Source organism: Cyclopterus lumpus, chromosome 14 (assembly GCF_009769545.1).
Source record: "Cyclopterus lumpus isolate fCycLum1 chromosome 14, fCycLum1.pri, whole genome shotgun sequence".
NCBI classification, from domain to species: Eukaryota; Metazoa; Chordata; class Actinopteri; order Perciformes; family Cyclopteridae; genus Cyclopterus; species Cyclopterus lumpus.
This window is the reverse complement of record NC_046979.1, coordinates 22,248,843-22,272,180: the sequence shown is the minus strand read 5'-3', so window position 1 is coordinate 22,272,180 and position 23,338 is coordinate 22,248,843. Positions and strand designations below refer to the sequence as shown.

Below are 23,338 nucleotides of genomic sequence, written 5' to 3'. Positions count from 1 at the left end.
TCCTCCTCAGTTCTTCTCCGTTCCACTCAGCTACAGCACACACACAGTCCTGTGAGACGATCCGGCCAATCACAGGATGTTTACCAGCCCTTAAGAGTTTGTGCTCGCCTCGATGAGTGGAGTGGAGTGGAGAGAGTATCCAACAACTTTAGGAGACAGATCCTTAATTGTCCCGTCCCGTCCCGCCCCCCCCCCACCCCACACACACAAATTGACATTAATTAGGTTGAAATATAATGTGGGGGGGCCACATGAGAGGGAAGATATGGCTTCAACTGGGAGTTAGAAGGTAGACAGCGAGACTTTTCTCCAGTGTTTAAATGTCCATCAAGGGCTCAAGTGGGTGTTGCAGACAACACGAATACTGTACCAACGGTCTGACAGTTGGCATTAACAGGACCAGCATGGTGGGTTCATCTACGCATATAATGAATCCAACTAAATACATTTGTGTATTGTCCATCTACAAACACATAGATGCTGTCTGGATTACAGGCAGATTGGTTTTTCAATCCAGGATTTATTAGAAGTTACCTTGGATGAGTGATTCATGGAAGATGGATGATCGAGGCAACACAGGACAAGACATTGACACCAGAGATCGGAGTTCATCTGCTGCATCCTGCCTGTGATTAGGTTCATGTCGAGGTTACTTTAATACATGAGCTATGATTTTTCCCATATTAACCATGGGCTTTGGTTGATACTTTTGACTTTTGCAGGATTGATACATATTGTAGTCAGGGTGGCTTTACTTTTGTTACAAAGGGTATTTCTGCTATTAAATTTCAACATCAGATATATCTTAACAACAACTGGATAGAGGGATAGTCTGTTATGGATCACCACTGGATGAGTCCTAGCAATTATTGGGACCTTTCCCCCACAGCTGGCCAACTGAGACTGCCATGAACTAAAATATTGTGATGTATTCTATATTTTGATTACCGTTATAGCTTTATTATAAGTCCACTACTGGTTAAGTCCTGGTGATATTTTGTGACAGATTCATGTTTTCCTCTGCAGTGGCTCAACAATATGTTGACATCAGTAGCATGCCCAGCAACATATAATAATCACGATTATTATCAATATCAAGATCACAAATATTTATCATTATTAGTCATTAGTTAGTTAAGGAGACAACCTATTTTCACTGCACTTTCACATTTAAATCAATAGAGCACTGCTACCACTTCTGTGCTGTGCTCCAGTGCATACAACAATAAGGCTTAAATAAGGTTCTTCTTTACCTGAATTCACTGCGTGTTTGTTTGCTCTGTGTTGAATACAAGCAGACAGAATAACAAGGAATATACTGTATGTTATTATTCAATTCTGCAATGCAGCCTCAACATTCAGGAACGTTTTTCCATGCTCTGTCGCAGTCAAGTGCACATGCACCTGCATGACAGCTCCCTAAAAGTGAAGCCGAAACAAACCTCACTCGCCCCCTGGTAGTTGACTGTTTAGGACGTGCTTATATGTGATATGCAGCAGAGTTTATATGAGCGGAACGCGCATTTTAAATGGTAATATTGTAGTCGATCATGTTAGTTCAATTGTTGTAGGGCAAAATTTTGATTGCGATAAATATTTGATTAACTGTGCCGCCCTATAGATACTAAGACTCACATTTCTCAGATCCACAACCTCAGGCTTTGGTCCAGACCACCACCAACTGTGAGCAGACAATCTATTCGGTCAACTGTCGGCCCTTAGAGTTGAATGAAAGTAATGAAATACTTATGAGTGAACTGTCTGGACTGGCAATATTTCTGACCATGGAGCACAAGCAACACAACTATTGATCTTAGGTTTATTATTCTCCCAAAAGACCCATGTACAAGAGATGTGCCCTCTGTTGGGCCTCAGGAGGATATAGCTTTGTAAAATATTTTTGAATTATACAGTAAAAAGAAGCTGTGAACAACTTTAACCAAGGAAAAATGGGTGAAAAAATAAAGAAAGAAATGTTCTCTTAAACTTGAGATGGGCCACCTAATCAGGATGACCTCTAGCTGGCACACGTCCTTTCACCCCCAGCTGACCCTAGATTGTTAACTGAGGAGGGTTTATACATGGTGCTGTTGGAAACTGAGTAGCCTACAGGATTGTTGACTTTGATCTGAACTATGGTTAAAAAAAGTTAATTTTTCTTAACTCACAAGTAGCTCATTTGTTGGACAGAGTTTTGAAAAGAGAGTTAAAAGTTGAATCGCTAGTCTCTAGTTCTTTAACTTCACTTCAGCATTACGGATGTTTATGCACAGTCTTTAGTTTTTAATAAAAGTTCAGATGAGATTACATTACATTACATGTCATTTAGCTGACGCTTTTATCCAAAGCGACTTACAATAAGTGCATTAAACCATGAGTCCAAACTCAGAACAACAAGAATCAAGCAAGTACAATTTCTTCAATAACGTTAAACTACAGAGTACTATCCATAAGTGCCATTTAAGTGCTACTAAAGTGCTAAACAACAAAGTGCTATCGGTAAGGGACATTTAAGTGCTACTACGGCATTTAAGTGCTACCTATTCAAGGTATAGTCGAAAAAGATGTGTTTTTAGTTTGCGACGGAAGATGTAGAGACTTTCTGCTGTCCTGATGTCAATGGGGAGCTCGTTCCACCAATGAGGAGCCAGCACAGCAAACAGTCGTGATTTTGTTGAGTGTTTAGCTCGAAGTGAAGGAGCTACAAGCCGATTGGCAGAAGCCGAGCGAAGTGAACGAGCTGGGGTGTGAGGTTTGACCATGTCCTGGGTGTGAGGTTAGACCATGTCCTGGGTGTGAGGTTAGACCATGTCCTGGATGTAGACCGGACCCGATCTGTTCGCAGCACGGTACGCAAGTACCAATGTTTTGAAGCGGATGCGGGCGGCCACCGGTAACCAGTGAAGGTCGCGGAGGAGCGGAGTAGTGTGGGTACATTTCGGGAGGTTGAAGACCAGCCGAGCAGCTGCATTCTGGATGACCTGTAGAGGCCAAATGGCATTAGCAGGTAGACCTGCCAGGAGGGAGTTGCAATAGTCCAGCCGTGAGATGACCAGAGCCTGGACCAGAACCTGTGCCGCCTTCTGAGTGAGAAGGGGTCGTATTCTCCTGATGTTGTACAGCATGGACCTACAGGAGCGTGTTATTGCGGTAATGTTGGCAGTCAGGGAGAGTTGACTGTCGAGTGTCACACCGAGGCTCCTGGCAGTCGGAGTCGGAACCAGCACTGAGTTGTTGAAGTTAATAGTTAGGTCGTGGGTGGGAGAGCCTTTTCCTGGAAGAAGGAGAAGTTCAGTCTTGTCCGGGTTAATTTTCAGGTGGTGAGCGGACATCCACTGAGAGATGTCAGTCAGACAGGCAGAGATTCGTGCTGCTACCTGTGTTTCGGATTGGGGAAACGAGAGGATCAGTTGGGTGTCGTCAGCGTAGCTGTGGTAGGAGAAGCCATGCGAGCGAATGACAGAGCCGAGAGAGTTGGTGTACAGAGAGAAGAGAAGAGGACCAAGGACTGAGCCCCGAGGGACCCCAGTAGTCAGAGGACAAGGCTCAGACACAGATCCTCTCCAGGTTACCCGGTAAGAGCGGTCGGTGAGGTAGGATGAGAAGAGTGAGAGCGCGGTGCCTGAGATACCCAGGTCCTGGAGGGAGGACAAGAGGATCTGGTGGTTCACTGTGTCAAAGGCAGCGGAAAGGTCTAGAAGGATGAGGACAGAGGAGAGAGAGGCTGCTCTAGCAGTGTGAAGCTGCTCAGAGACAGCAAAGAGGGCAGTCTCTGTTGAGTGGCCTGTCTTGAATCCAGACTGGTGGGGGTCTAGAAGGTTGTTACTGTGGAGAAAGGAGGAGACTTGGTTAAAGATAGCTCGCTCTAGAGTTTTGGAAAGGAAGGGGAGGAGAGAGACAGGTCTGTAGTTATTGACTTCAGATGGGTCGAGAGTGGGTTTCTTCAGGATAGGGTTGACTCTTGCCTCCTTCAGAGAGTTAGGGAAACAGCCGCTTGAGAGGGAGGTGTTAATAAGATGGGTGAGAAAGGGAAGAAGGTCCAGAGCAATGGACTGGAGAATGTGAGAAGGGATGGGGTCAAGGGGGCAGGTGGTTGGGCGGGCAGAGGTTACCAAGGTAAGAACTTGATTGGGAGACAGGGGGATAAAAGAGGAAAACAAGGGGGAAGAAGGTGAAGTTACTGGAGGTGTAGTTATGGAAGATGGATTAGTAAATGAAGAGCGTATGTCGTCTATCTTTTTTGTAAAGTAGTCAACAAAGTGGCTTGGTAGAAGGGTGGAGGGAGGGGGGGGACCAGGGGGGTCAAGGAGGTTGGAAAAAATTGAGAAGAGCTTTTTAGGGTTAGATAGAGAGGATTCGATTCTGGATTGATAGAACAGACTTTTGGCTGCAGAGATGGACGCAGAGAAGGAGGAGAGAAGAGATTGATAGGCAAGCAGGTCGCTGGCGTGTTTGGATTTTCGCCATTTCCTTTCCGCTGCTCGCATAGTGGCTCTCTCGGCGCGCACCGGTTCGGATAGCCACGGAGCCGGAGAGGACTTGCGGACCTTTCGAGTCGTAAGAGGACAGAGAGAATCAAGAGAGGACGACAGCGTAGAGAGAAGAGTGTCAGTGGCGAAGTTAGGCTGCATAAGTGCGAAAGAATCGGTTGAAGGGAGGGCTGACAGAACAGAGGAGGCCAGAGAGGAGGGTGAGATAACAAATATCTTCATTGGTCTGTTTTTAATGCCAGCAGCACGGCTCTTGGGATGACGATGTCAGTAGGTAAATTACATTATATTTCATTTCATTTCATTTAGCTGACACTTTTATCCAAAGTGACTTACAATAAGTGCATTCAATTTCAATTAACTTAAATTCAGTTTATTTTGTATAGCCCAGAATCACAAATTACAAATTTGCCTCAGAGGGCTTTACAATCTGTACACATACGACATCCCTGACCTTTGACCTCACATCAGATCAGGAAAAACTCCCAAGAAATAGAAAAAACCCTTTCACAGGGAAAAAAGGGAAGAAACCTCCAGGAGAGCAACAGAGGAGGATCCCTCTCCCCGGATGGACAGAAGCAATAGATGTAATGTGCAATGCAATGAATATGACAGAAATTCTGAATAATGAGTAGTCCAGACTACCAAAATCCATGTAAATAGAAGGAGGTGGAGAGGAGTGGCATCAGCAGGGTCATGGCAGGACGCAGGGCCACGGAGGCAGGAGGACAGCCCATGAGGCAGGAGGCCACAAGAAGGATGCAGGGCCAATGGGGCAGGAGGCCAGGCCCTAGAGGTCCTCCCTCAAGGGCCTGGCAAAGGAGCCAGGGCCAATGAGGCAGGAAGCCAGGCCAAGGCAAGGAAGCAGGGAGCAGGAGCCGGGACCAATTCCAGACACAGCCAGGTCCAATGGACCCTGTGAGGTGAAAGGGCACAAAGACTCCGGGAAAGAAGTAGAACTAGTAATGTTTAATGAAGAGACTTGAATTCATCCAGAAGGAGAGAGAAGGAAGAGCTCAGTGTATCCTAAGATGTCCCCCAGCAGCCTATAGGCCTATAGAAGCATATCTAGGGGCTGGACCAGGGCAAACCTGAGCCAGCCCTAACTATAAGTGCTATTAAAGAGAAAAGTCTTAAGTCTACTCTTAAATGTGGTGACTGTCTCCCCCCCGGACTGAAAGTGGAAGCTGGTTCGATAAAAGAGGAGCTCGATAGCTGAAGGCTCTGGCTCCCATCCTACTCAAGGAACCACAAGTAGCCCCGCATTTAGTGAGCGCAGCTCTCTAGAGGGGTAATATGGTACTATTCACTTCAATTCAATTTCAATTCAGTTTATTTTGTATAGCCCAATATCACTATCACTATGAGCTCCTTCAGATATGATGGTGCATCACGCTTTGAACGTGAGGAGATTTTATATGTGATTCTTGATCAACCATGAGTACAAACTCAGAACAACAAAAATCAAGAAAGAACAATTTCTTCAAGAAAGCCAAACTACAAAGTGCTATAAGTAAGTGCCGTCTAGGGGCTACTAAAGTGCTCCTTTCTGTATTCAAGGTATCGTCGGAAAAGATGTGTTTTTAGTTTGCGGTAGAAGATGTAGAGACTTTCTACGGTCCTGATGTCAATGGGGAGCTGAGATGACCAGAGCCTGGACCAGAACCTGTCCCGTCTTCTGAGTAAGAAGAGGACGTATTCTCCTGATGTTGTGCTGCATGTACCTACAGGAACATGTTGTTGCAGTAATGTTGGCAGGCAGGGAGACCTGACTGTCGACTGTCACACCGAGGTTCCTGGCAGTCGAGGTCGGAGCCAACAGAGAGTTGTTGAAGGTAATAGTCAGGTCGTGGGTTGGAGAGCCTTTTCCTAGAAGGAAAAGTAGTCTTGTTTTTTTCAGGTGGTGTGCGGCTATCCACTGAGAGATGTCAGTCAGAGATTTGTGCTGCTACCTGTGTTTCAGATTGGGGAAACGAGAGGATCAGTTGGGTGTCATCAGCATATCTATGGTAGGAAAAGCCATGCAAGCGAATGACAGAGCCGAGAGTCTTGGTGTACAGAGAGAAGAGGAGGGGACCAAGAACGGAGCCTTGAGGGACCCCAGTAGTGAAAGGACAAGGTTCAGACACAGATCCTCTCCAAGGTACCCGGTAAATGTGGTCGTTATGGTAGGATAAGAAGAGAGAGAGAGCAGAGCCTGAGATACCCAGGTCCTGGAGGGAGGAAATAAGGATCTGGTCGTTCACTGTGTCAAATGAAGCAGAAAGGTCTAGAAGGATAAGAACAGAGGAGAGAAAGGCTGCTCTAGCAGTGTAAAGTTGCTCAGAGACAGCAAGGAGGGCAGTCTCTGTTGAGTGGCCTGTCTTGAAGTCAGACTGGTGGGGGTCAAGAAGGTTGTTATAGCGGAGATAAGAGGAGACTTGGTTAAAGATAGCTCGCTCAAGAGGTGAAAGAGGAAAGCAACGGGGAAGAACACAAAGTTAACTGAAGTGTAGTTATAGAAGATGGATTAATAAATGAGGAGCGTATGTCATCTTTTTAGTAAAATAGCCAACGAAGTGGCTTGGTAGAAGGGTGGAAGGAGGAGGGGGACAAGGGGGGGTCAAGGAGGTTGGAGAAGATAGACAATAGTTTTTTGGGGTTAGAGAAAGAGGATTGCATTCTGGATTGGTAGAACAAGCTTTTGGTTGAAGAGATAATGGCAGAGAATGAGGAGAGAAGAGATAGGAGAGCAGGTCATCGGCATGTTTCGATTTTCATTATTTCGTTTCTGATGCTTGCATGGTGGCTCTCTCGGCGGGCACCGAGTCAGACAACACCGGAGCCGGGGAGGAATTCCAGACTTGTCGTGTCGTAAGAGGACAGAGAGAATCAAGAGAGGAAGACAGGGTAGAGAGGAGGGTATATGTGGCAGTGTTAGGATGCATGAGTGAGAGAGAGTCAGTTGAAGGGAGGGCAGATAAAACAGAGGAGGCCAGAGAGGAGAGAGAGAGCTAATGTAATGTTGCGACTGACCGCTACAGAGTCTGTTGATGTGGGAGGGTTGTCATTCCAGAGAGTGAGAGAAAGTACGAGATGAAGAAGAGGTCAGAGACATGAAGTGGAGTTACAGTGAGGTTAGATGTAGAGCAATTTCTGGTGAAAATATAGTCACGGTGGTTGCCAGCTTTGTGAGTAGGAGGGGATGGGCTGAGCGAGAGAGCAAAGGAAGACAGTAAGAGAAACAGGTCAGATGACTTCTCTGTGTGGATGCTCAAGTCACCCAGAAAGATGAGTAGGGGGACATTTTCTGAGAAGTTTGACAGGAGGACTTTTAATTCTTCCAAGAAATCTCAACAAAGAACCAGGAGGACGGTAGAGAGCGACAATGTTTAGTTGACCCGGATGAGTTATTGTCACAGCATGAAACTCAAAAGACAGTGGAGAAGCGGAAGGAGGTAGAGTAAAGCTCCATTTGGGGGAGATGAGTAAACCTGTACCACCATCCCGACCAGAGGGCCTGCATGTATGGCTGAAGGAGAAAGCAGAGGACAGAGCAAGGGTAGATGTGTTGACTGGTGTGATCAAGTCTCAGTGAGAGCCAGGAAGTCAAGCGACTTGTTTGGTAGCAAAGCCTGAAATGAAGTCTGCCTTGCGGTAAGCTAGAGGCCCCCTGTGATGAGGTATTTGTGGAACGGGTGGCATAGATAACAGAGGAGGGATTTCGGTAAATGTGTGAACGAGTCCGAGGCCTATAGTATCTACGAGTAGATATGCGCACAGGTATGGAAGGTAAACACATTTTTTCACGGAACAATATTATACTCAGCCACCCCCGAAAGACTCCAACCAAAGACTCTTATCTCTTTATCCTCAGAATCTTCGTACTCCAGACCAGTTTTCACTGACGCTTAACCCTCTGGAGTCCATGGACGCACCGGCGCGTCCTACGGTGTTTACGCGACCGTTATATTTATATCTCTGTGATAAAACGGCACAGGAATATGGTTTGGATGTTGCCGTAATCTGGACGTTCTACTTCCGTGACCTTCTTCTTACGAGATCGGACGTGATTCACACAGCGAGCCAAGAGCTGAGTGACGTTTGTGTCGAGCTCCGCCCTTCAATCTAATTAGACTAGAATATATAGTAAATATTTAGTTTGAAAACAAAAATGGTTGTAATGTTCATTCTTCATTTGCATACATCCCATGATGCTTGATCTGTAGTATGAAGTAATTTCTCCCATTTCATCTCAGTCTCTCTCACATTTGGTGAAAATAGTGCCAGACAACACTTTTACAAAAAACGATATTACAAAATGTGGTTTTAGACATTTATTACAGGTATCTACTATTTTATTAATATATTCCACCATTTTTGAGAACCTAAGACTGTTAAACCAATTTCCATCACCATAACAGTTCGTCCCATGAGTACAGGTGTGTTTTCACAAGAGATTTGAAGAAATGTGATAAACGTTTCAGCTTTATAGCCACATTACCTCTTTACACTGTGCCTAAAGACAATGGTGCTTCATTATATTGATAGCTGAGATTGTTCTCCACTGTTTGATGTATTAACATGGGTATGTATCAAATGCAAGTACCTTTTAAGAAATAATGTAAAATCGAGAAAAAGACCTTTGACCCCAGAGGGTTAAAACCCCTACCTGGTTTTACACCAGAGTTGACGATAATTAGCTACAGCTGTGTCGACCACGCCCCCAGCTCGTCAGTGGAATGGCCACCAATAGAAACTATCTGTCTCAGGACAATAGCAGGTCTTCCCTTTAATCAGTGAAGTTCAACACAAGTCTCCTGTTCTTGCCAAAACTGATTAGGGACAAAGGTCTATTTACCTCAAAGGTATACATTAAAGTAGAGCTTAGTCCCCAGTCAAATTGGAATAGAGAACAGACACTCTTACCCTAGCTAGTTTCCTTTTGCATTCAGTCACTTGAGTGAAGCAAGGGCCCAGCTCCAACAATTTAGATAAGGAAAAGACAGTACAGACTAACAATCCAGTAGAATCTAATGCAGCAGTTACAATAGTCATATATCAGAGAAACCTCTTTAAAGAAGGTACTCAGCCAGAATCAAAGTGGTCCAGAAGTCTCAGGTCTCACAGGTAGAGATGCACGCTTTTGTGTTTCTATCTCCAAATAGATTTTCTAAATGTTTCTTCATCGCTTCCATGAAAGTAATGTCTGCACCACTGCTGTTATTATAATTTCGGTTTACTTTACCTGCCACCTGTAAATCAGGCTCAAGTCAAGGCTCTGTCCTGTGAGATTTTAGACAACGGATTTCGATGATGTTGCCCAATTAGTGTATTCGCTGAGAGCATTTATCTTTCACAAAGTTACATTTTGACAGTGCTCTAACATACTATGTGGGGAAAACTTTCATTGCTATGCAGACGATACTCAATTATATCTGTCGATCAAACCAGAGGAGACCAAACCAGCTCGCTAAAATTCAAGAATGTCTTAAAGACATAAAAACATGCATGACCTGCAACTTCCTGATGTTAAACTCAGACAAAACTGAAGTTATTTTACTGGGCCCTGAACACCTCAGAGATCAATTATCTGGTGATGTGGTTTCTGTAGATGGCATTTCCCTGGCATCCAACACCACTGTAAAGAATCTAGGCGTTATCTTTGACCGAGACTTGTCCTTTAACTCCCACGTTAAGCAAATCTCAAGGATTGCATTTTTTCATCTACGTAACATTTCAAAAATCAGGCACATCTTGTCTCAAAAAGATGCAGAAAAGCTGGTTCACGCGTTTGTTACTTCCACACTAGATTACTACAACTCCTTATTATCAGGCTGCTCTAATAAGTCTCTTAAATCCCTCCAGTTGATCCAGAATGCTGCAGCTCGTGTACTCACAAAAACTAAGAAAAGAGATCACATGACTCCTGTATTAGCTGCTCTGCACTGGCTCCCTGTAAAATCAAGAATCACATTTCAAATTCTTCTCCTCACCTACAAAGCCTTGATTGGTGATGCACCATCATATCTTAAGGAGCTTGTAGTACCATATTGCCCCACTAGAGAGCTGCTCACTAAATGTGGGGCTACTTGTGGTTCATAGAGTCCTAAAAAGTAGGATGGGAGCAAGAGCCTTCAGTTATCAAGCTCCTCTTTTATGGAACCAGCTTCCACTTTCAGTCCTGGAGGCAGACACAGTCACCTCATTCAAGAATAGACTTAAGACTTTCCTCTTTAATAGTGCTTATAGTTAGGGCTGAATCAGGTTTGCCCTGGTCCAGCCCCTTGATATGCTGCTATAGGCTTATAGGCTGCTGGGGGATGTTTTTGGATACACTGAGTACCTATCTCATCTTCTCTCTCTCCTTATGGATGAATTTACATCTCTCTATTGCACCTAATTAACTCTGCTTCCTCCCCAGAGACGTTGTGACTTCACGTCTCATAGGGTCCATTGGACCTGGAGGTGTCTGATGCCTGGTGAACCGGCCTCCCGTGTTGGCCCTGCTGATGCGCATCCTCTCGACCTCCTTCTGTTTCATGGATTGGAGTTCCATTCATACATTGTCATATTCATGTAATGTGTTTATGTAATTCTGTAACTCTGTTCATTCTGTACACATGACATCTATTCTTCTGTCCATCCGGGGAGAGGGATCCTCCTCTGTTGCTCTCCTGAAGGTTTCTTCCCTTTTTTCCCTGTCAAAGGTTATTTTTGGGGAGTTTTTTCTGATCCGATGTGAGGTCAAAGGTCAGGGATGTCGTATGTGTACAGATTGTAAAGCCCTCTGAGGCAAATTTGTAATTTGTGATATTGGGCTATACAAAATAAACTGAATTGAATTGAATTGAATAGTTGTTTTGCACCATCCCATTTAATGTAACCCGACTGAACAAAAGTAGCACCAATCAACGGAAGCCTCTTCAAGAGGCTATAGGTTACCAAGCTTGAAGTTCCATTTTTCTTTTCAGAGAAGACTAGATTTTGCTGTGCCTCTTTCTGGTTTGAGCAAGCACGGGCTCAGTGTTAATCAGGGTCGTCCTTCAATCAGGGGACCGGCGGTTCGATCCCCAGCTCTGCTAGCCCATGTCGATGTGTCCTTGGGCAAGACACTTAACCCCAAATCGCTCCAGTAGCTGTGCCTACAGTGTGTGAATGTTGTTAAGGGTGTGAATGGGTGAATGATGACAAGTTGTGTTTAAAGCGCTTTGAGTGGTCAGAAGACTAGAAAAGGGCTATACAAGTACAGGCCATTTACCATTTAGTTAGTTTGCAGCATCCATATTTGAGATATTACACACCCTTTCTTTTCTTCAATTCTTACCAGATGGTGGTGGTTTCAGCGTTTTATGGTCAGCTGTCTCCATTGAATGCTCAGTTTTATTGTTCTTTAGTAACAAAAAGTCAAAACGTGTTTAGTAGTATTCGTATTAGAACAGAGCAATACCGCCTCAAAAATACAATTAATCATCTTGACATTGTGCATTTCAGTATTAACTTTGATTTGAGGGACACTGGCCTTTAACATAAGGCATTCTTTTATCTTTCCAACACTGTATTCATTCTCTGGTGTATGGAGCAACTCTCAGCTGCAGACAGCAGATGTTTGCATGAATTAAATATTAGTCGAGGCTGAAGTACAACAGTGTGGTACCAACTGCAAAGACATTTCTTTGTCACTGCTTGGAAAAAAGTGCAATAAAAAGTCCAAAACCTGAAATACTCTACATACAATAGACATGGTTTAAATTATTTTTCAAAAGCAACCCCACCATCGAAAATTAACAGTGGAAACCTCCATATTCTTGTTGCATGTATCATCTATACAGTGAATGAATTAGAATAGGAAATGGCTTCTGCATGCAGCTACAGTGGAGGAAGAGAGGCAACGTCACAGAGTTGGCAGATCTCCTGCTGCGGATGTTCATAATTAATGTACCGGAACCCTTAAAAAATACACTGTGTTCAGGCTCAAAGACTCACTAGTGTGATTTAGAGAACTGCAGTTAACAGTTGTTGGTAATATAGCGGACAGACCATAATGAGCTCAGTCCAAGGTCAGGAATGCCGAGGGATCAAAAGATCAATAGGTTTGTCTCGTTTCTGGATTTATGCCACTGTCGGCATTACAAAGCTAAATAAACAAGAATAATGTATGCAAAACACAGGATCTTAAGATACAACATTTTATTATTGTCAGTCTTAAATATGAGCACACACTTTTCATCAAGAAAATACATATGAACCAACAATCCTTTACAATGCAGGGAGTCAAATAGCATGAGGTCCCCCACCACTTGGAAACATCCAATCTGAAGAGAGCCCTGTGAACTTGTAACCAGGCAAAGGGCAGAATCTTTTGTGTGTGAATCATTCAAAATAAACCCCAACAGATCATGAGACTACTTCATGCGTCTGCTATGATAATCCCCCTTGGCAGCGGAAGCAAAGGTTGGATTTCTCATGTCTAACCAAAGTTCACATCCAAAAGTGATCTCTTCCAGACTCCAACGCAAACCACACAAATGTCACAAAACACCTACAATGAATAGTACTATCTGATGGGTGCAATACAAGTCATTTTTCTTAACTGGTATCAAATGTTCTCCAGAGACTGCTCTCTTGCCTTGCACATATGGATATAAAGAAAAGATCTACACCTATACCCCCTCCCCCCTCCCCCTCCCCATCTGAGCCCAAGCAAACATGGGCCGGTAGAGCATGGGAGAATCCTGCAGTCTTCAAACAGACAATGGAATTGGTCATATCACCATTAGTATGCAGCGCTACTGCCAAAATATAAGCCTTCATGGGCTGTGATTCAGTATTGGCTGAGTGGAGTCAGAACAGGAGAAGTTAAGTGTATTCAGGCCTTCTTAGTGCAGTTTCCGAGCTGAACTTTGGGGTTGGATCAGAAATATGTCCAAGATCCGCAAACTTTGCTCGATTTTATCATTATAAGTTTGGCTTAAACGGGACTTATCATTTTTTTAAAGTCATGCTTGGTGGGAGTTTGAAGCGTTTGCTCTAATAGGAAAGCTGACTTTGTTTTAATGCCATGCAGAAAGAAACTGCAGTCAGTCAAAAGAGAGGGATGGTAAATGATTCCCAATTATGTTGCACATTTGTCAAACAGGTATGTCGACACCTGCTGCGTTCGGTTTGCCTGACTGATGCATGTCATATGCAGTTGTGGGAAGCATACAGCACGGGGAGGAACAAGCAATGGTAGTTTGAACTGTATTTCACTGTTTTCACACTGAGTGAGACTTATAGAATGGAGGATGAGTCCAGCTAACAGGACAACAGGAAGGCCAACGGGGAGCTTATTAGTGTTTTCTCAACAATATGAGCCATAACGTAGCAAATAGCTGTGTTACGCAACACAAAACTTCCCACTGTCTCACTCGCTGAAACGTGATTGTGTTTGTGTAGCTGCTCTGCAAGCCGGCTCTTCTAACCTTGAGGCTGCCGGTGCCCGTAAAGCAACGAGCACACTGGTGCAAAGTAATGCAAAAGGCCTCGGGTCAGAAAAGCATCCAAATGAAGCCTTTAAAGAAGGTTTTCTCCACACGCCTTCTGTTGTTACACGTTTTGGAACAGCAGGGATTTGAGAACAAGGAAATGAAGATGGTACCGCATGTGGCCAAGGCCAAAACTTCAGGAATAGGATCTAGTGGGGTTTCCAGCCGCGATCTGACAGGTGCTGACTGTTTCTCATCTCTGAAAAGGCAGAACGCCTCATCCTCAGATCAGAGATCAGACCGCTCTAAGGCTCGATGTGGCTTCTTCGGCTCAGTGCTTCACTGTGACCGCGTATCTCATCAGAGCTCATAAACAATATGCTTGTTTGACATTGAAAACTGCCGGGGTTCCTCCTAATGATCATCTTAAATCAGAATATTAACATGCGCAGTTTGAGTTGGTAGTCCGTGATTCTCAGTGTAGCCCAAACTCTGAATCGCTGCCATAGTAACCATATGGCATTTATATAATTAGGTGGATTATTAGATGATGATAATTAACCTGAATTAAAAAATATATATATTTTGACAGCAGTCCTGCTGGTTTATACAAATCTGCTCTAAAAGGTACGCGCCTACATGGGTTTATCCTCAGTGATAATGTGCTTGGCTCGAGAAATTGTATTTGATATGAGATAAAAAAACAATATGACAGCTATTAAGGACAAAGCAATGGAATGTCCTTTCAGAAACCTGTGATGATCCTGACAGCACAGCAGTGTGGCGTGAACAGGACGGACCACGTGTAAATATTACTTTAAGGTGGCGATTGCTGCGTCGTTAAATACTTGGGCAACTTGCTGAGCAACTGCTCAGAGGTAGTACAAATATAAAAATCGATGACCAGTTTGTACAACGTGTGCTGGGCTGTCCAACAAAAGAAATAAACAAGAAGCTGTCTTACTTCAGTCAAATCTGTTGCATGTGTGTGTGTGTGTGAGAGAGAGAGAAGAAGTGAGGTGTGTGTGTGTGTGTGTGTGTGTGTGTGTTGAGTGGCAGACTATTAAGCGAGCTGTTGAGCACATTTGGTTCCATTTCCAACCATCGAAGGCAACTCCAAGCAGCCAGCCTGTGATTGTTTGTGCATATTGACAGCAACCACTTCATGCCAACTCCTCTGAAGGAAACCCAATGCCGACCTCCTTGGGAGGTGATCTGACTTCAGTTTGTCTTAAATGTGGTTAATCTTGTGGCAACACAGACGCGGGATCAGTGGTGCCATCCTTCCAGCCGGGAGGAATAATTACCATGTCATTTCCAAACATCACTGTGCCGGAGATGAATAATAGTCGTCGGCGTCTGTCTCCCTCTCGCTCTCCCTCTCTTTGTCTTGTGTGTGAAAACAAAGCGTGATTAGCCCGTCAGATTCCGCTGATTATCACCCCGATCAATTTCAATAATGCTCCTATCTGTTTCATGACGTTTTGATTCGGCTCTGTTTTCACGTCGAGGAGCACAACACTTTGATGTCCCCGAGAGCCACAATGGGGCTAAATGAGTAGAAAAAGACACATTGAAGTGTGCGCACATGGATGAAGGCCGACAACCCCACCAGAGCTGAGGTGAGCCAGGGGGGAAAAGGGGGAGGAACAGGTGAGCGTGAGCAGAGATCATTGGTTCTACTCTGTGTTCATTTACAAATAACCACATGTGAAAACACTCAATCGGAGCCGAGGGATAATAAGAAGCGCATCATTTGCCCCGGCCACTAAACAGACACACACTATTGTGATGTAATTCACTGTTCCTGTTTGACGCTGTGTTAATGGGATCCCGCGGATGCTTCTCGTGCTGCACGCGGTCCAGTGACGTGCGGTGCAGTCGGTAGACGCTTGTGTTTGTACGTCCACACACGGCGATGCGTTTCGCAAGAGAGACATGCGTCTAAAAAAACGTCCACGTTGCAAAAAAACCCCCAAAAAACATTAGCGTTTACAGAAAAATCTCGTGTTTTTGTCACAGTTGTTTTCCAACTCAAGAGACTTGAAAAAGACAAATCACCTTTTAGCTTTTAGTTCTTACTGATTGTAAGAGGTTTCTGATTGTTGCATAACATCCTCACAACTAAATATGGTAACGGAGGTTCTTCCTTTGTTTGCTGCCTGTCAAAAAGCCACTGATACTCGCTGATCCTCCTCCATGATAAAACACAGATATGATTTCTTTGTTTTTGAACACATCCTCTCCTCTCTGACAACGCCAGCCACATATGATGCGATAAGAGCAGTTGCAGTCTTATTTTTTTTTTCTTCTGTACAGTAAGCTTGCAATCTCTTTTGTTTTCAGGAGAGCTGGGAATGTCAGCATTCCACAGTCATATACCACAAACTGTACATTTTGGTTCACAGGTGTGTGTCATTTTAGAGTTCCCAATAGCCTTGTGTTAACCTCTCCTTTGTGAAAAGACAATGTGTTTCGTTTGGTGCTGAGATTAGAAAACAGAAATCCAATGAAGCATGGTGCTGTGTCAGCTGCTAGTCTTTGGGTTATTGGTGTCTAAATACATGCACATGTTATTTAATTCCTATTAACATGAGGAGCTGAGTGGCCTCTGACCCGCCAGTGGAACATCGTCTGTGTCGTGTAGAAATGGCATAATGTTCAAACAAGTAGCGACAGCGTTAATACATTTGCATTACGCGAGTCAAACATCGACTCAAACTCTCCCTCCATTTTTAACTCCATTTTTAACTCCATAATTATAACATACGTATTCTTGACACCATTTTTGTGTACAACTGTACTGGTAAAGAAAGAAGAAAAAAAAGACATAAAACAAGGATATTTGTCCTAAATAATTACAACTTCATATTTTCCCTTCTCAAAAATATTTAAAACTAAACATAACTGAAAAAATATAATTAAAATATTAGCATAACACAACTGAAAGTATGTGACTATATAATGCTGAGAACGAAAAACACTTGAAGGTCAAAAAACGAATTTGTTCCAACAACCAGACGGAATGATAATCATTACACATTAAAATATGACAATAGCAGGGTTTCAGCCTCAGGGTAACCTACATTTCTCCTGCTTCACTGTCTTAGTTTGACTTTGAGGTATTTCAAATTCACCTGTCATACTTGCTGAGAACTCTCCTTTTCCTGGAGTTGAGATGAATATGCAATGCTGTTAAAAACTGAAGACAAAAATCCATTTGAATAAGAGAAACCACAATTAAAAAATCTATTTTTTTTTCTGAGACATACTAGAAGTAAAAAAAGAGATAATCCAGACTAATATAATTTAGAGGGAACATTTCCAACATTATTCAATGTAATGTGAAGCATTTGTTACATCCGTGAAATCTAAAAACCAAACAAAAAAAAACAACAACATTAACTTTTTTATTAAGTACTTATTTAGTGGGTCAACATCATTATGTAGCAGGATACTTCATGCACTCACTGTGCACCAGTTTATGGTTCTGGTTGAACAAGAAAAAAGAAAAGAACACACACAAACATACACTCGCACTCACACACACACACACACACACACACACACACACACACACAATACTTGTGTTCAAATCCACTCCTCTTCAAATTCTGAGCAGGAAGGGCAGAAGCACTAAGAAGAGGAGCCCGGCGTGTGAGTGCACCCCCATCGCGCCGCCGCTGCCGTCCTGAACTGCTCTCGGTCCTGACGGGGAACACAACACTCGGGTAAGTTTCACCAGTGAAGCTTTTTCTTTTTTCCTCTTCTTTCACTAAAGATGGTCCTTTCCTCCAGCTGAGTACAGTGCACATCTCTAGTTCTGTTTGTGAACGTTTGCCTGTTATTATGAAAACCAGTGTACATCATTAGTGATTCTAGTTATCACAGCGATTGCTGTCTATTGTCTACAATTATTGTGGAATTGGAGGTATGGACTACAAGGTTTTATTAGTCACATGACATATTAACGTGGAGACTTTGAGAGAATCTCGTCTATAACCTATGAAAGCTCTCTGGATGAACTACCTCTGTCTCTTAGACATTGGATTCACATACAATTTGCCACAGCAAAAACATGTATATTTATAATAATCCAGGCCTCATTATAACAGTATATATAGAACATTTTTCTTAATTAATATACCTGGAAGTTGCAAAATGTTTAACACTCACTGCAGGCCCAACGGTTAAGGTTAGGAGAATATTGGATTCCTAATTACTGAACCATGAGACGACCTAATGTTATTAATATTCAACCAAAGGCAATGCGCAGATGGCAAACCCAGAAGTTAGCATCACACTGATTCCCTCGACAAAAGCTGAGGAGGTTTTTACATTATTGCTGAAAATAAGCTCTCTGGCCAACAGAAATGTCCGAAACTTTGCATATTTTCTTATGATTTTTGAGTAAATGCATTCAGCAGAAGAAAAAAGCTAACGTGAGTCTGTAATCAAACTACATCATGGTCACATGACTTCACCGAGCAGTTTAAATCCACGTCAGTCTAAAATGTCCTCACTTTATAATTTTATTGATCTATTTTCATAAACCTTCATGTGAAATTGTCATCGTAACCAAATCTAGAGTCATAGCCATGGATGTGTTTTGAGAGGTCATAGTGACCTTTGATCTTTGACCATCAAAATCAGTTCATCTTTCAGTCCAAGTGGACTTTTGTGCCAAATTTGAAGAGATCTGTATTTAAGCATATCAACCATACAGTCTTTTATTGGTCTGTTTTCTCTTTCTGAACTAAAGACATGTGTGATACAGTCAGAATATACTCAACAAGTATTATGTTGTGAATACCGAAATGTCTGAATATGGATTTTTTAATTCTTTGGATGATAATGGAGGATAGAAGCAGGAAACCAGAGACGGAAATCAGTTATTGTTCGGAAGCATAAATGACAATGACACAGTGAAGCTTCCATTAGTGAGGCTTCATTTAGTGCTGCTGGTAGCACCTGTGTTTGAGTGGGCTGATCATATCATATATATGAGGATTACCACTGACCACTGCTCAGCTTCTATTGCTTAAAGAAGGTCATTCTATCTTTGACAAGGGACTTCTTAGTTCTGAGAACAGCTCCTTAAAACACAGGATTCATTTCAAATGATGCTTTCACTTCCAGGTTTGCTGTGGTCAGTTGTACCTGGGAGTCTGTCAGCAGATGTGATGCTTATCTCAACATGAGTTGGTTTGGATTAGCATTAATTCTTACTATGGTACACTATTTTCAATACATTATATAGTGTAAACTAAGTGGAGAACATAGAGTGTGCCAGCACTTAGAAAGATAAATGAAACTAGAAAGACCAGTAGATCATTATGGGCTCCTCATTTCTAATAAAACATCTCCATCTGATTCTTATTCACCAGGCTACAACATCAAACAATTGAATGGAGAGACATTATTCATCCTATTGGCCTTGGATTTAATGAAAAGGTAATCTTTTGATTAACGTATATTGAAATGTAAACTTTTATTCTTCACTATCCAATGCACCTGTATTATTATTATTATTATTATTATTATTATTATTATTATTATTATAGTATTATTATTATTATTATTATAGTATTACAGTTAAAAAGCAACACAATTTCAGGATGAAAAGCTGAAATGCATAATACTTTCATCATACTGTTTTCAGGGATGAGGCAAGTTCCATCTAAATGGAGGCATTGTATGAGGATTGAGGACACACTTTAACTTTTTACTTTGAAGCTTGGAACACAATGACTACTCATTTCCCTTGGATTTCCACGAGTTCACCACCGCTTCCTTTGGGGCATCTATCCAATTACCCTGCCACAGTGGATTATCCGTAATCCTGCATATGACTAATTACAATAATGACGTTCACTCGTCGTCAAAATCAAAGCCATTAATACAATTATGTTGTGTTAATGGAGTGGGTCTGGTTACAAGATGCTGCACCAGCAGTCACAAGGACACTTTAGATGACATGATGGCTGAGGCACGCTGGTTCTAAAAGCACACACGGCTCACCTACACCAGATATCTACAATCTGCAAGCACTGCTCGGCAGACACAAGGAACATGTCAGCTAACGTAAGGTTGTGCAGATTTCTGGGTGTGCACAATTTTCTGTGTGGGACGTACAGTGGAAATGCCATAACTGGAGGCGAAAACAATCGCACGAGCACAAAATGACGATAATGAAAAATGACGAATACTTACATTGGAAAGAAGAGCATGCACAAATCAAAATGAAGCCGTGTCACAAAGTGAGGCGGTTAGGGTTGCAAAGGAGAAGATGAAACATGGTTAGCAAAACAGGCTGCGATGGCCATTTTCACAAATATTCATGTGGCGTTCGTGTGGCGGTTGGCTTTGTCTTTCCTGCTGCCCGCCACACATGTACTTCAACCTGTCGATTCATGAAGAGAACAGATCAAAGAGCCCAGAATCCATTTGTCTCTTCATGTCAGACACTGTGTACAACTCAAAGCGACTTCCAGTTTGTGAAAATGGCGGTTGGTCATGCAGTTAGTACTTTCCGTCCACAACAGTTGAAGTGCATGCTGGTGCAGAATACTAACCTTGCAATAGGGTTGAGCTAGTGGGTTCAATTACCACTACACCGGGGAAACAAATGGAACAGAGCAACATATTGGAAACAGGGCAGCAACAAATCATCGACAGCGCTTGTGAGAAGCACGAATGGACTTTTAGCATGGAGGCTGCACAGCGGCAAACCAGTGCTCATACTGGTTATAGTGCCAACGGACATTCATCAGTTCACGTGGTTGCAGAATAAAATGTCAAAGCTGAAACACTACAGTATTTTAATGTTGATAGAGACTGCTGATTGTTTGCTGATCCACTGTACACACATAAGGGAAGCCCTTTTCTGACGAGATGTGTTGTACTGTAATGCTCCTCACTGTATTTGCAGAGAGATTAATATTGTCACTGACTAATCAGCAGCTTCAGGCAGTGGATGTCTTTCATTGGTTAGTGAGAGCAGGAAGTCAGCTGGCTGAGCCAGAGAAGGACTCTACAGGGCCAGAGACATGGAGATCTGACAACGTTGTAGCAGAATTAATGTGGAACAGTATCAAGTTATCTTAATTAATGGTCTGAAACAAATGAAGTAGACTTATATTTCATCTTCCATCATTATACAACCTGTGGTTGGCTGCAGATGAATGCATCACTTTCTTTGTATGTTCATATAGCAGTAATTGTAAAAGCTTTCAGTAAATGGGTAAAGGTTGAATCAAACTGATAGAAGCTAAAAGGGCAGCACAGAAAATTGCAGATTCATACTATTATTATTATTACTTTTATTGAAACATAGATTTTGCAGATAAACTACAGCATTTTAGCCATGCTTGCCTCTCTTTCATACTATAAATGTAGCATATTCCTGTACTCACCATACATAAGGAAGCTTGTGTTCGAGGTCCCAAGTTTGTTGAGTGCGACACAAGTGTAGTTCCCGTAATCTCCGTCGGTCACATTAAAAAATGTCAGCTTTGACAGAGATCCAGAATTCATAATCTCCATGCCATCAAAGCCATTGAGGATCCTACATGTGAGAAAGTACACAGTAAGAGCAACTAATATGTCTTTTATTTTTATTTTTTAGTCACTCCGCCAATTACCAATGGGCCTGAGTGCAATAATAACAGTAATGTAATTCATGACTAGAACTAATTTGTGGTAATCTTAATGGCTGTATGACTGACTGATGGATGACCATCAATAACTGTGAAATAATAATAACTGAAAACACGTACAATTCAAATGTCAAACTAATCACCTTCTGTCATCTTTGTACCACTCAAAGTCGGCCTCGGGCACGGCATCAGCCTCACACTCCAGCTCTCCCCTCTGGCCCAGAGTCACTCCGACATCTCTGCCCTCCGACACAGCTGGAGCATCTGCAAGCAACAAGAGAGCACCGCGATCAGGGCGAGTCAAGGGTACCGGGAGACGGGTTGATGGCCTGCAGCATGAAGTAGGAGCACAATCATGTGCAGCGTTTCTTACTCTGGTGTTTGGTGTCGGGTATGATGAGATGGAATGAACTGTTCAGGTTTTAATCTGCAGCAGAGAAGCTTAACATTATCAAATCGATTTTATTGTACTGTTGGAGCAAAATGTGGTCTTAGGTCCAGTTAAAGCTCACGGAACCCAAATACTCACCTTTTTGTTCTGGGCTCTGTGTGCCTTGGTAAATGGTCTATGAGTCAAAACAATGGTGACTGTGCAGTCATGTCTCGACTGTCAATTATTCTGCTGATTGTTTTCTTGATTTAATAATTAATGGTTTCATCTATAAAATGTCAGAACATAGTTGCAATTAAATGGTTACTTTGCTTGGGCCCGAAGTGATTTAGTTTTCTATCAAATTCAATAAGTAGCACATTATTATATTGTATTAATTGCAAAATAAGGACCCACGGTGACAAAGGTGTCACACGTCGTTTACATATTCTGGAAAGTTCCTTATACAACGTAATTCTTGATTTTAACTCATGAAGTCCCTGAGTGACACCAAGGAACATCCTGGTGGGTCATGTGACAGATTGCTTTTTGTTGCTAAAGGTCAGATTCACACATTTAAGAATTATAATGAATATTATATTGAACATGCTGTGAACTCATTTCTTGAACAATCTGATATAAAACAAATCAGATAAATATTGTTGTGACACATACATCACACAAGGTTTCACGAAAAACCTAATGTGACAATAAGAAACAGAATTATGATCTGCTCAGTTAATTTGGCTGATTCAATGATATTTAGCTAATATATTTTAAATTGTTGAATGTAAAGCATTAAAACAAATGTTAACCAAAAAAACCTGCTATTTTAATTACATTATTAATACAAAAAGTCTACCATTAAAGCCCAATGTGACATATACTGTATGTAACATATTTCAGATATTTGACACTATTTTGAAATCAATGTCAGAAATGTGTTCTATGTGGTCTTATGTCCCCCATAATTTTCCTTGAAGGAGAAATGGATCCGGGTTCTTATGGGTTAATATAGTAGACCTTTTTGCTTGAAAATATGTCAAATGATACATTGAATATCAACATCCTTGTAAATAAATGTTTAATTGATTAATCAAGTAATAGTTGTATCCCTGCTTAATATTATTTATTACATACAAATCTTTAACATCAGCAGCACTTCACACTTCTTCTTGACAACAGAAAGTATATTTGATTTAATATTTTTGAGTGGCAAAACTTCCAACACGAATGGTAATACAGACAATGCCAAACTGAATTGAGCCTTCTCACTGATCAATGATAAGACCTTTTGTTCAAATCAGCAATATTTAATTGCTGAAACCAAAATCAGCAGAGAATGATCATACCAGTGATATGAGACAGACAAAA

At 42.3% G+C, this 23,338-nt stretch overlaps 1 protein-coding gene across 1 annotated transcript in view; it reads right to left on the bottom strand.

Annotated features, from left to right (window-relative positions):
- Positions 1-17,543: 17,543 nt before the first annotated feature.
- ntm (neurotrimin) overlaps positions 17,544-23,338 on the bottom strand; it is a 129,240-nt gene continuing 123,445 nt past the window's right edge. Inside the window, exons 5-8 of the mRNA XM_034550568.1 lie at positions 21,738-21,858; positions 21,352-21,503; positions 20,512-20,547; positions 17,544-17,644 (exon numbers count right to left, since the gene is read on the bottom strand). Coding sequence (XP_034406459.1) covers positions 17,544-17,644; positions 20,512-20,547; positions 21,352-21,503; positions 21,738-21,858 — 410 coding nt within the window. The remainder of the gene's footprint in view (positions 17,645-20,511; positions 20,548-21,351; positions 21,504-21,737; positions 21,859-23,338) is intronic.